Genomic DNA, 14022 nt, shown 5'->3' on the forward strand with positions numbered 1-14022 from the left:
TTATCTTAACTCGCTGCCAGTTACATCGCAGTGGGGATATTGTTCAAGCAAACAAACTTCGTAACCGCATTGTTAAACTGTTACGAGCAGCGCAGAAAAGGTACGTTCATGACAAAGTCTCGCCTCTCCTTCAAGGTGAGCCCCGTAGGTGGCACTCTGAAGTCAAGCGTCTTACCGGTAAACGTACCACCAGTGAAATTAAGATACAGAAAGACGACAAAACGCTGATAAAATCAGCCGAAGTGAACGCCTTTTTCACTTCAATCTGTACTACTCACCCGTCCTTCACCGAAGCCGAAATCGAAGCCCTCATTGCTGACGTCTCTGAAGATACAATCGTTGAAGTATCCGAGTTCGCGGTGTATAAAGAACTTCAGAAGTTAAAAAGCAACTGTGCTTCTTACCCAGGAGAATCGCCAGTTAAACTTTTAAGAGAATATTCTATGTTTTTAGCAAAACCACTCTCATCAGTGATCAATCAGTCGTTCAAGGAGCACAAATTCCCGAGTGCTTGGAAAAAAGCCTACGTCCGCGTCTTACCTAAAGTCAAAGACCCGAAGTCCTGCAATCAGCTTCGTCCGATTTCTATTACGCCTAATATGGCTAAAGTGACTGAATCTTTTATTTATAGAGAGCTCCTAGCCCAAGTTCAGCCAGCCCTAGATCCGTTTCAGTACGGCTGCTTGAAAGGGAGTAGTACGACGCATTATCTAGTACGTCTCTACCACCTGATTACCGAGTGGTTGGACAAAGGCAGTAGCCTCGTTGACCTGCTTTTAGTCGACTATCGTAAGGCTTTTGACTCGATCCGCCACTATACAGCAGCAAATAGCCTCAAAAAGATGGGCGCTAGGAAGCATATTTTGCTCTTAGTTGTTGACTTCCTGCGTAACCGCTGTCAGTGTGTCTATGCTCTCTTCCCTAGTGACTTAAACTCTGAGTGGGCTGAACTAACGTGTGGCGCACCACAAGGCACTAAGCTGGCAGCTCTTTTGTTTTTAGCGGTAATTAACTACATTATCCTCGAGTTTGAAGACAGATTCAAATACGTGGACGATCTCTCCCTACTTCTGAAATATCTTGCTGTAAAGTCAGACGTGTATCCCCAGTTCAGCAGTGAGATCAGGAACTCCTTTCTCGAGGCGTGTAGCATTAACGACCTCCAGCTTAATATGAATAAAACAAAAGTCATGAGGTTTAATCCGCTTAAACGTGACCTCTCATTCCCGGTGCCTTGGTACCCTACTACCTCTACCTCAGTGAGTCTCGGGGTTACTTTCAGTGACGACTGTTCATTTAGCGCGCACATCGCCGGTCTGGTGAAAAAAGGTAGTTACGCATTACAGTCGCTAATTACCTTGCGCCGATTGGGTTTCTCACAAAGTCAGCTGAAGACGGTTTACGTCACGTATGTGCGCCCAATCCTTGAATATGCGTGTCCTGTGTGGGGCCCTCAGGCTCATAATATTGAACACCTAAGTGAAGATCTGGAAGCCATTCAAAAACGGGCAGTGAAAGTGATACTAGGCCCGAAATACAACTCTTATGAGGCTGCCCTTAGTACCTTACGACTGCCAACGTTGCGTGATAGGCGCTTACAGTTAATGTGCAATTTTGGGCAGTCCCTTCTTTCGTCCCAGAAACACCGTTCGTTGCTTCCCCCACCTGCACCTATCACCGCCAACACCCGCCATAAAAATCAACTAGTGCCGCCAAAGTGTCGAACAACCCGTCACAGCAATTCTTTCGTGCCTTTTTTTGTCAGTTATTTAAACCGCCAGTGACCAGTTTTATGCAATGTACTAAACAGCGTCATTTAGTCGGGGCTTCGGCCACGGCTACGATAGTTGTTTATAAATAAATGAGTCTATGAGTCTATGAGTCTATGAATAGATTGGGACCGAGGAGGAGCGTGCGTAGCTGTGTTGGACTCGGGCCGCTTTGTGTCGCGGTGAGTTTTTAGTAGTAGTAGCGGTAACACAAATTGAATACCTTAAGTAAAGTGCAAAATAAGTGAAAATCCAAAGGCGCTTCAAGGAGTAACGATCCTTCGGAAGTCAATATGCTTTGAAGATGAGCGTCATTCCCTGAGTCGACGGCCGAATTTAATCTATCCAATTGATCAAATCCTGAAAAAAGACACATATTTATTGACAAATGTACTCGGCTTAACAAGTACTAAAAGTTTATGCTGTCCGCACTCACAAAACGAATTGTTTGTTTTTTTTTTTTTTTTTTTTTAAGTTGGTAATATCTCTACTATTGACTTCGGTGAAGGCATAGTGTAGAGTTGACCAGATTCTTTAATGACAAATCCCCTTAAATCATAGAAAAAAGAATTATTTAAACAAATATGGACAACACAATTGTCTAATTTGGTAACAATTCTTAGTATCAACACATACTACTACTGTCAAAAAAATTATAGACATCGCCCTATACAATTACAAATTCCTCAAGGGGACCCACTATCCCCTCTATTTTAGTACAGGCTATATAGCATAGTGTTTCAACATTACCATTATCATCAAGACTAGGTTTAACCACGCGTAATTAAGGTACTAATAATTTCTACCAAACTTTTTTTTTTTTATGAAGAGATGAGGACGAATGAATTTACTTTCTATTTCAAGAGGGTAATTTTATTAGATTAATAACAGAGAAGTGTCCGAACGCACAAGGAAGGGAGTGTGAAGGGAAGGGGAGCTCTACCACCCCACCTCCAAGAATCTTATTATTGTACTATTTTGTCCAACTATCCTCTACTCATCATGATAAAACAAATTAGGCTCAACAAAAAAAAAAATCGAAAAAAAATATGATACGAGAGCATTGAAAAACTGGAATACAAACATTCCTATTTGATAATCTCTTATTTCACAAGCCTTTAAAACATTAAACTTCCTAAAAAGTGATTTGGTGCTATTAGAACCACGATCATAGACGCCTATCAGTCTTACAGCCATAGTCTGCAGAACCTGAATTTTCCGGCATTGCAACTAAAATTACTCACCCAAATCAAGCACCCATAATTTATATAAAGCACTGCTAAAGAATAATAAATTAAAAGTAAAAGTTTCAAAGGCAAGAAGTGTTGAAAACTGTTCAGAACTCAAAGGCATCTCGCCAGCTTGCACGCTATGACGTCACAATGTGCTCCGAGCCCAGATTTCGACCCAGAATTAATTTCAAATGCCAGATCTCTTCAACTTGTGAGGGATAGGCCATCATGAAGAACAACACCAGGAAGAAAAGGAACAGGACTAGTTCTCTTCAACATCATAAAATTGGTTTTAATGCATAGTCACTGAGTGGCTTAGTACGAACAACTTCGTTTAGACCATCACTCACAGACCAATGCTTTATTGGCTTTTAACAGGAGTTCCTGTAAAGACTTTGCTGCAATCATAAAAGCTGTGTTGTCGGCGAATGAAGTAACTGAAGCTCCAGGAATGTAAAATCTCATTCGAATATAAAGTAAAAAATAGGACCAAGAACTGAGCCCTGAGGAACACCTGCACTTTACAAAAAATGGTCGATAACATTTATTATTTATAGTCACACATAGCTTTTTTCATTCAATTACGATTGAAACAATTAAAAATAACGCCCTTGATGTCTAAAAAATGCCCTTGCAGCCTTTCCAATAAAATCCTAAAACCAACAGTGTCAAAAGCCTTTTTAAAATCAACAAATGCCCATACACGGTTCACCTCGCTCAAGTGCTGGGTTAAAAGCTTCCAGAAGATGCTACATGGCATATGCAATTGAATGTTCTTTCCTGAAGCCGCTTTGGCAATCCCGTAGAATACCAATTCTCGTCAAATATTTATAAAGCTGGTGGTGAACAATTTTTTTAATAAATCAGCAGAATTGATACTGGTCTCCGACTAGACATGTACCTTCTGTCCCATCCTTTATACAACAGAAAACCTTTAGCTATTTTAGTTGCATTTAGAAAAACTCCTTTTTGCACAGAAATATTCACTTGGTACAAAAGAACAGAAAGCAAGTAGGCCAAACCGTTTTGGGTGTTTTCGAGCTCATTCCATCCATTCTTGCATTATTTGACTTGAAATTGCTAACAATTTTGCGTATCCCCTCTTCAGTGCAAGGCTGAAAATTTATTTCAAGACATATTCAAGACGTATGTTGATTTAGAAAAACGAGAGTTTTTTGTTTCTTCTAAGATCTTGCAGTCAATATCCCAGAAACACTTTCAAATGCGTAGCATATTCCCTCAGTTTATTCCAATGCCCTGTTATTTAGAATAATTTTTGCCTCCGCTAACCTCGAAGAACCTTTCAGAAGATCATTCAAAGCTTGCCATGTATCTTAGGGTTAAGTTTATTTTCTTCGAACACATTTAATTAACATGCTTTATTTCTTTGCCTTCTTAAGGCCAATAAAATTTCAAATAAGAAACTGGCAAAAAATTTCTTTTCAGTAAGAATGATGGTTTCCGTCTGGAACATAATAACATGCACAGACAATTTTAATTAAAAATAAAAATAGTTCATCAGTTTCAATGGTCATAAAGCAAAAGAGTAGTTTTATCCTTTTCCAATACCTCCCCGTACTTTAACGCACAAACTCCCATGGTCCCTATGACTTTTCCATATTTTTTCCTTTATTTGCTATCAGATTACCCTTTTTTGTGCTGAAAATTCATTAGCTACTCACACCCACCGCTAACCTAACCATATAAATACTCTGACACTATAAATATTCGTGATGCAGGTACACACGGACGAAAACATCAGGAAGGAATCAGGGGAATTTTATGCGTGTGTCTATGGTGGGGGGGGGATTGTAATCGTTCCAGATAGAATGTTATATCCAAAATCTTGTACATTTTCATGTTCCATGTGATATTCCAGTCGCTCGGTGAAAGGCCATACCAAAAGATGTTCCAGGGGTGAAAGGCCATTCCAAAAGGGCCATACCCCATTCCCAATGTTTGCAGGTGTTTCGTTAACGAGCTATGTAGGAATTAAGTACAAGAGTTCATCCTCGATAAGTTCAGCACCACCAGCAGATTCGATTCAGTAGTCTTGGATCTATCTATTCACTGAGCCAGAAATAGGATATTACTTAGACTCTTTCTAAGTGAAAAAATCTAAACTTCCTTAAAAAATAAGAAAATTGTCTTTTTTCAACGATTTTCAACTAATTTTTGTTGCATTTTAATATAGAAAAACTTGTACAACAAATTTAAAAATTATGTTTTGGTAGATCGATGGAACCAAATCTCAGCTATGAAATGACAGCAAATTTGTCAATCAATGATACATTAAAACTGCGGGAGAGCAGAAACACAACACGCCAAAGCTTTCACAGGGAACACAGCCTTAATAAGTACTAACAAAGGCCACGTAACCAGTGGTAAACAAAATTAAGATTGATTCACATGATGGCACTGAACTAGAATATGGTCAATTGGAATGTTAACACATCATTGTACTGCACTTACTTTTTTGTTCTTCTTCCTGTGTTTCATTAACCTCATCAATAATTTTCTGCATCTCAAAATGTCGGAGTAGTGGGCAAACTTCACGATCGTGAATCTTCTTTTGACATAATCGATACATCTCTTGCATATAGTCCGGAATACAGTTCATTTGTACACCCTAAAATCGGACAAAATGAAAATTAACAAAATTAGCAAGCTAATACTTGTGTGAAAAGATGCGTATAACAAAACGTCAATGATGGCGTTCATACTCTTAGATACAGTTCCTTTCAAAGGAAAACGCAAGTAAAGATTCCAACGATTTGAAAAGAAGCTGTAACAATTTACTTGGAGAGAATTATGGCGAGAAACATTTTTAGAAAAGATATTGAAAATAAGAAAATAGCTGGCAATGTACTTACTCTTATTTATAACAAATGTAAAAACAAATCATATCAATAAATAATGCAGCCTTTTTTATAGGTTGAATCTAGATCGCAACTAACCATATTTACGGTAATATATATATATATATATATATATATATATATATATATATATATATATATATATATATATATATATATATATATATATATATATATATATATATATATATATATATATATATATATATATATATATATATATATATATATATATATATATATATATATATATATATATATATATATATATATATGTGATAAACTGTTACAAATAAAAGTATTACCTCTAAATAAGCCTTTTTTGATTCAATTAAATGACGAAACTCTTCTTCATCACACATGGTAAAGGCTAAATTAATCTTAGCAATATGGTTTAAAGTCTTCAATCCCATGGCGATTGTAGAATAAGACAATACGGTGCCGATTTCATTTCTGACATCTATCATCTCCACTTTGTACAAAGGTCCAGCTTGATCCACAATTTCTATAGTTGGGTCTAATTTCGACAAAGCCCATAAACAGTTCAAAATATCGGACACACTTCCATTTGATAAAGAACGGTTTATTTCTTCTGTTATAGACGCCTCTATAAAAGACAGAATTTTCATTTTTAACGATAGGTGAAAAGATCAATTGTCTCTTCGGCAGCAAAACCATAGGTGCACACTATAAAGACAACAGGGAGAAAAAAAAATGAATATAAAGACGACAAAGCGGGTCTATGTCAGTAAATGAAAACGAAGAGAACAAAAAAAAAAAAAAAAAAAAAAAAACGAAAATTTTGCAAGTAATAAACAAGGCGTATTCAGCGGCGAAATAAAAAAAAACTGGAAACTAAAACTAAAAATATAACTAAAAAACATATATATAAAACTAAAATTGACTAACATTCCAGTTGAAAAACTGGAATACAAACATTCCTATTTGATAATCTCTTATTTCACAAGCCTTTAAAACATTAAGCTTCCTAAAAAGTGATTTGGTGCTATCGGAACCACGATCAAAAAACACCTATCAGTCTTACAGCCATAGTCTGCAGAACCTGAATTTTCCGGCATTGCAACTAAAATTACTCACCCAAATTAAGCACCCATAATTTATATAAAGCGCTGCTAAAAAATAATAAATTAAAAGTAAAAGTTTCAAAGGCAAGAAGTGTTGAAAACGGTTGAGAACTCAAAGGCATCTCGCCAGCTTGACTAACATAATATATATTATATACAATAACTTGCATATACAATTGGTAGCTACCTTCATGAAACCACAAAATTAACTCTATACAATTATGATCGATTCTTTTATACTACAGGGTGAGTACAGGATTCTACTTCGAGTGAGGATTAATACTTTAAGTCTTTTTAGTGTCAAAATATCTGCTTTGTTTTTTAAGCAATTTTTAAAATTAAGTTTTACATAGGGGAAAGGGTTTTTCAATCGGTCCCTAGTGGGATATTACTACTCCCTCCAATACGATGAATGTAACCATAATCAAAACTGAATCAGAAAAGAGCAAAACAAAAAAGAAAGGCAAAACCACAACTTGAGAAAGGGCGTCAGATCATTCTTTTCAGAAGGCAACAGATGCCTCCGTCAGACAAAAAAAAAATTATTTTGAAAAGATAGATCTCTGAATTTTCACTGGAAGAAGCATTTCGCACCTATGTCACAGAAGAATCCCTCCCTCCCCAGTGTGGAGAAGTGATGAAGATGGCGTGTTATTTCCAAAGTCAATTCAGGAATTTCACAAGAGCAAATAACAAAGTTAGACATGACTGAAGTTTTCAAAGAAAATTTGGGAGTTCAATTGACGAATGTTATGCATGTATCTATGGAATGTAGTATCTATACTACAATAAGTCATCCAGGTGAAAAAGCACAGTCCATTACAGCATTAGTCAGCATTCCTTGTACTACGAACGCCATCCTCAAAGACCTCAAAGACCTCAAAGACCTAATTTCCAGGACTTTCTGCAACGTCGAACAAAATGGCTATCTGAAAACTTTGATTGGATGTGTTTGGGATATGGTGGGCGTGAGGGGGTGGGGTTAAAGGCCCTCCAATCACTTTCAACTATTAAAAAGGGCACTAGACCTCTCAATTTCCAATTGAATAAGCCCCTTTAAAAATTTTAAAATGTTTAAGTTGTAATGTGTCACACTATAGTTGGAATTATCTTTTCTTTTCTTTTTTTACTCTTGTTCTATAAAGGACAAGAAATTCACTGTATTTCAAAGACAGGTCAAATATTTTACACGATTGTTCTACAAATCCCAAAAATAAGACACAAATGTTGGTGGTTCAACTCACTCTCCTAGTTCCGAGCCTTTAATTTTTAGTCGTGTCCATTTTTAATCTTTTTTACATTTTCTTTTCATTCGTTAGAAATCTAGGCTGGATTCCCAATGACTTCTATTTCGTAAGCTAGAACTCTACTGCCATAATTTGCTCAACAGAGTCGTACAAATGTATGCAAAATCTAGCCGGTTTGTCTTATCCTCCAAAACTACGAACAATAAATAGGATTATGGACTTTCTAGCCATATAATTACTTCAGTTTACGTTTTGCCAAAGATTGGCGAAAATAAAAATAACTCCTGAAGCTCCAAAATCCCTAAATGTTTGGGCGCAAAATCACTCTCAACATCTTTTTTCATATTGATCGTCACAAGTATATTTTAACGAGGAAACAATATATATTACTACTAGAAGCAATAAATAAGAAATCAAAAATATTTGACTGAGAGAACAGAAAAAAGGTAGATTCTACTTCCTTTGGTTAATAGCAATATGCGCGTGAAAGAGAACGTAATTCACATGCAAATTAATCTTCCACGCACTTACGCAAAGGTAGCTTTGGTCGCCTTTTAAATCTCAATAATTTCTCTTAAATCTCCATGTTTTCACATCATTTGCCTATATTGATATTTTTATCGAATTTCCGCTTTTGTACAAAATTTCTAATGAATGTATGCAGTTAAACACTAGTCAAAAAATTTGTTTCGCCAAGTCTCCTTAACTAACCTAAAAATCAATCTTTGATTAGACTCGCTTGTGAAAGACTTAAGTAGTAAATTTTCAATTGCGTTATCCATCAACAACAATAACCTATATTCAATTAGTGATTTTCAATGTCAGCTGTTTTAAATGAGAATAATCTTATGAAAGGTATCCTAAAATAAATAAAGTCGAAACGGCATTAAATAAAATTTTACAACAGTCTAATTTCTGTCTTGTTCTATAATAATAAATTTGTACTACGTTACCTTCAGAAGATTTCAATTTACTGAATTTTTATATTTACTTGCAGTTTTACTACAAACCAGCCTTCTCTTCTCCGCTACCTCGGGGAATATTCCCGTGCTAAATAATAATAAAATAAATAAAAAATTACTGATATTCATGACTTATCTTTAAACTGGGATTATTTAGCATTATGAACTAACTGTCAATTAGAAAGAGCATTAACCACAAACACACATACATATATACATATATATTTATATATATACGAATATATATATATATATATATATATATATATATATATATATATATATATATATATATATATATATATATATATATATATATATATATATATATATATATATATATATATATATATATATATATATATATATATATATATATATATATATATATATATATACGTATTATTTACCACTCTATTACTTTTCTCTCTTTCTTTTCTTTTTGTTAGGCATCTAGGCACCTGTACAGATATCAACATATCTAGCGTACTTGCAGAACAAGAGAAGAACCTGTTTTTAACCCCCCCCCCTATTCCTCTATATATCATCCTAAAATTCCTCTGATATCAGAGGAATTTTCCAAATTAACAAGCATTTTCTAAAGAAATAAGAGCAAAGTTTCAAAGCGAAAAGGTTGGCTAAAACTCTTTCGATACCAAGTAATGTTCCTTACACAGTCTATCTAGCCGACCCATACAAAGATACACAGAAGTCAAAAATAATAGAAAATGATGAAAGGTAGTTTATTAACATTCCTCTAGAAGTTCCTTCAAAATACCTCTACTTTTTTACTTTGGTTTCAGATTTTCGTAATTATTTCCAACATCTTGGTGTATTCTTTATGGCAATTTTTTTTTCTTGGAGTTATATATTTCCGATTTATATCTACGACGGTCATTGCAATATCGTGTTGGTAGATACTGGCTGTTTTTCAAAAAAAGGACACGCTATAGTGAATATGGGTTAAACACGAAATGAAGCAATTATCTAAAACATTTTGCTTCTCCATGATAGGCCACTTGGTGGCTCGAAATGGCGTACAAAGCGATAAAGAGAACAGTTATATTTTGAAAAAAAATCGATTGCGATGCTTTCTAGTGTCTGTCTAAATTACGTTACGCACTTAATTAGACTGTTCTATCCACTAGACGTTACCTTCTGAGCAACCAACCGGATATAAATGCCTTGTCAAACAGTTCGTGGTAACGAACTGTAAGTAAGGAGCGACCCGGCTCAATGGTAACCGAAACTCTAGAAAACGGGTTATTGATACCAATAGATATATCAAAAGAATCAAATTTCAATGCTGATTTCAAACATATAACTTTCATTAAGTTTAGTGCTACCCATCGAAAGTTACGCGCCTGAGAAAATTTGGCTGATTTTCAAAAAAAGGGGGAGAGACCCCCTAAAAGTTATAGAACCTTAATGAAAATCACACCAGCATATTCGGCGTATCAGAGAACCCGATTGGAGAGGTTTCAAGCTCCTATCTACAAAAATGTGGTATTTTACATTTTTTGCCAGAAGAAAGATCACGGATGCGTGTTTATTTGTTTGTTTGTTTGTTTTTTGTTTTTTTTTTCCAGGGGTGGTCGTATCGACCCAGTGGTCCTAGAATATCGTAGGAGCGCTCATTGAAACGGAAATTAAAAGTTCTGGTGGCCTTTTAAAGTGACCAAAAAAATAGAGGGCAGCTAGGCCCCCTCCCACGCTCATTTTTTCCCAAAGTCACCCGATCAAAATTTTGAGATAGCCATTTTGTTCAGCATGGTCCAAAATATGATAAATATGTCTTTTAAGATGACTTAATCTCCCGAAGTTCCCAGAGAGAGGGCTAATATTTATGAACTTTACCCAATGTTAACATATAGTATTGGTTATTGGGAAGTATACAGAAGTTTTCAGGAGGTTTTTTTTCTGGTAGTGGGAGGGAAGGGTGGGTCGGGGTTATGTTGGAGGATCTGTTCATGAAGGAAGTTTTCATGGGGAAGGGAAATTGCTATGAAGGGGGCGCCGGACTTGCCAGCATTATTTATTGGTTATTGGGAAGTATACAACCATTTTCAGGAAGGGTTTTTTCTGGAGGGGGGGCTAGAGGAGGGGGTTACTCTGGAGAAATTTCCGTGGAGGATGTTTCTTTGGGGGAAGGGACATTTCTATGAAGGGGGCTCCGGATTTCCAAGCATTATTTAAGAAACGATCAGAAATTAAATAAAAAAAAACAAGTTTTTTCAACTGAAATGTAAGAAGGAATATTAGAACTTAAAACGAACAGAAATTATAACGTATGTGAGGGGGTTCTCCCCAACTCAATACCTCGCTCTTTACGCTACAGTTTTTTTTTAGTGCTTTCATAAGAGCTATCTATTCTAATTAAACGGCCTTTGTGATTCAGGGGTTTCTGAATCAAATTTTTTTTTAACTTTTAACGTAAAGAGCGTGGTATTGACTAAGTGGAGAACCCCTTCATATAAGTAATAACATATACGTAATAAAAAACAATAAAAAAACAAGCGATACGGCTCAATAGTAATCGAAACTTTTAAAAACGAAATTTTGATGTCAATAAATGTATCAAAAGAATGTGTTTATAATGCTGATCCTAAATATATAAATTTTATTAAGTTTAGTATTACTCATCAAAGGCTACGAGCCTGAGAAAATTTACTCGATTTTTTAAAGAGGGGGAAACATCCCCTACAAGTGAAAGAATTTTAATGAAAATCACACCGTCAGATTCAGCGTATCAGAAAACCCTATTACATAGGTTTCAAGCTCATATCTGCAAAAATCTGCAACTTTGTATTTTTTGCCAGAAGAAAAATAGACGAATATAGAAGTTAGTTACGTAAGTTAATTTCTAAAGACATCCATTTAGCAAAAGAAAAGTAAAATTTTTATACAAATAAAAGCTGCATTAACTAAAAAACGATCAGAAATTAAATAAAAAAAACAAGTTTTTTAAACTGAAAGTAAGGAGCGACATTAAAACTTAAAACGAACAGAAATTATTCCGTATATGAAAGGGGCTGTCCCTCCTCAACACCTCGCTCTTTACGCTAAAGTTTGACTCTGTCTCACAACTTTATTTTTTTAAACAATAAAAAAATTTAGCGTAAATAGCGAGGCGTGGCGGAGGGGACAGCCCCTTTCATATACGGAATAATTTCTGTTCGTTTTAAGTTTTAATGTCTCTCCTTACTTTCAGTTTAAAAAACTTGTTTTTTTTTTATTTAATATATTTAAAGATGGGCAGAAAAGACACAGTTTTTGGAGCTGGTGCTGCTGCTGGAGCTGGTGCTTTAAAATATAAGAAAAAAAGGACTTCATTTATAAGTGACCAAGAAGTTTTTTTTAACAAGTATCACACATAAACAATGTCTTAAAAAACAACGACAATAAGACAGGAAAAAATTAATATAATATATACTAGCATAATTCCCTTATATAAATTAGTGATTACATATTAGCACAACAATAAAGATTAGAATACGAAAATTGCAGTCAAAATACTTACTTGCATTTGCTTTATCTATACATTCCTGTAAGATTGCCAGATGCACATTGGCATCATCAGTAAGAACATGTAATTTTATTTCATCTAGATAGTATCGACCATTCTCCTTCACAACATTTCCTAATCCCAGGTTAGTGCATTGTAAACATTCCGTGACTTCTTTTACGTCTCTCTTTCTAGTTGCATCTTTTATATGATTCATTATTTCAGCCACTTAAATAAAAATAACAGGATTGATAATCAATGACTAGAAAAAAATATAGCTTCTCTGCAGAATATGTAAAGATAAATAACATCAAGGTAATTTACAAAAATAACCACAATACTAAGAAGTTCGAAACAAAATACAGAATATTCATGCTCGTAAAGATTCTCAGCCAAAGTCAAAGAAAAATAACAATTAAAGAAGAAAGATAAATATTAAAAAATCGATATATATTAGAGAAAAGTCGTTATAAAGATGATATAGAGAAGAAAAATGTGGATAGAGCCGATAACTATGATTAAAATAAAGATAAGTTATGTTTTAAATGATGTATAAAATATAAATAAGCTTAGCACATTTTATACTAGCCAGATATTCGCTATTAAAGGCACCCTAGTAGGCATCCAAGCCACCCAATGTTCATTGAGACCAACACTACTCAATTAAAAAAAAAATTCGCTTGTCTTTTTGGATGACGGCTAAAATTACACGTTGCTACGATGAGGTGAACTACATTCTTGTGATTTCAAGAAATGTATGGAAAACATCAAAGCCCAAAATATTTGTGTAAGAACATATAATATATTTATTGAAGCATCCATAATAAATGGATAGCAATGGGTATTGATGGGTATTGATACTATACCCATAAATGGGTATTGATACTATACCCATAAATGGGTATTGATGAAATACATTGAAAGTGTCAAGGCCTGCAAAGTTTCTGTAAGGAAATTACTATTAAGGCATTTCGTTTAAACATAAGAATGCAACTCATTTTTAAGTTGACAAGTAGCGTAAACGGCAATATGCTTTTGAATAAATTCTTAAAACTCAACCAATCAAGGAACCACATTTTACGGAAGCGGTAGAGATCTTGACAAAAATTGTAAAAGAAAGTAGCGTTCACGTCTATATGCTTTTAGAATAAATTCTTAAAACTCAACCAATCAAGGAACCACATTTTACTGAAGCAGGAGAGAGCTTGACAAAAATTGTAAAAAGAAAGTAACGTTCATGTCTATACACTTTTTGAATAAATTCTTAAAACTCAACCAATCAAGGAGCCACATTTTACGGAAGCGAGAGAGAGCTTGACAAAAATTGTAAAAAAGAAAGAAAC

The 14022-nt window shown here is 34.8% G+C and overlaps 1 protein-coding gene across 2 annotated transcripts in view; it reads right to left on the reverse strand.

Moving 5' to 3' along the window:
- LOC148950527 (ras GTPase-activating-like protein IQGAP3) overlaps positions 1-14022 on the reverse strand; it is a 171841-nt gene that overhangs the window by 52793 nt on the left and 105026 nt on the right. For both annotated transcript variants that reach the window (XM_089092454.1, XM_089092455.1), the window contains exons 7-10: positions 12695-12907; positions 6186-6487; positions 5474-5630; positions 1993-2129 (exon numbers count right to left, since the gene is read on the reverse strand). In XM_089092454.1, coding sequence (XP_088948580.1) covers positions 1993-2129; positions 5474-5630; positions 6186-6487; positions 12695-12907 — 809 coding nt within the window. The remainder of the gene's footprint in view (positions 1-1992; positions 2130-5473; positions 5631-6185; positions 6488-12694; positions 12908-14022) is intronic.

The sequence above is a fragment of the Artemia sp. Qi Xiang Cuo genome, chromosome 7, assembly GCF_049724085.1.
Source record: "Artemia sp. Qi Xiang Cuo chromosome 7, ASM4972408v1, whole genome shotgun sequence".
NCBI lineage: Eukaryota > Metazoa > Arthropoda > Branchiopoda > Anostraca > Artemiidae > Artemia > Artemia sp. Qi Xiang Cuo.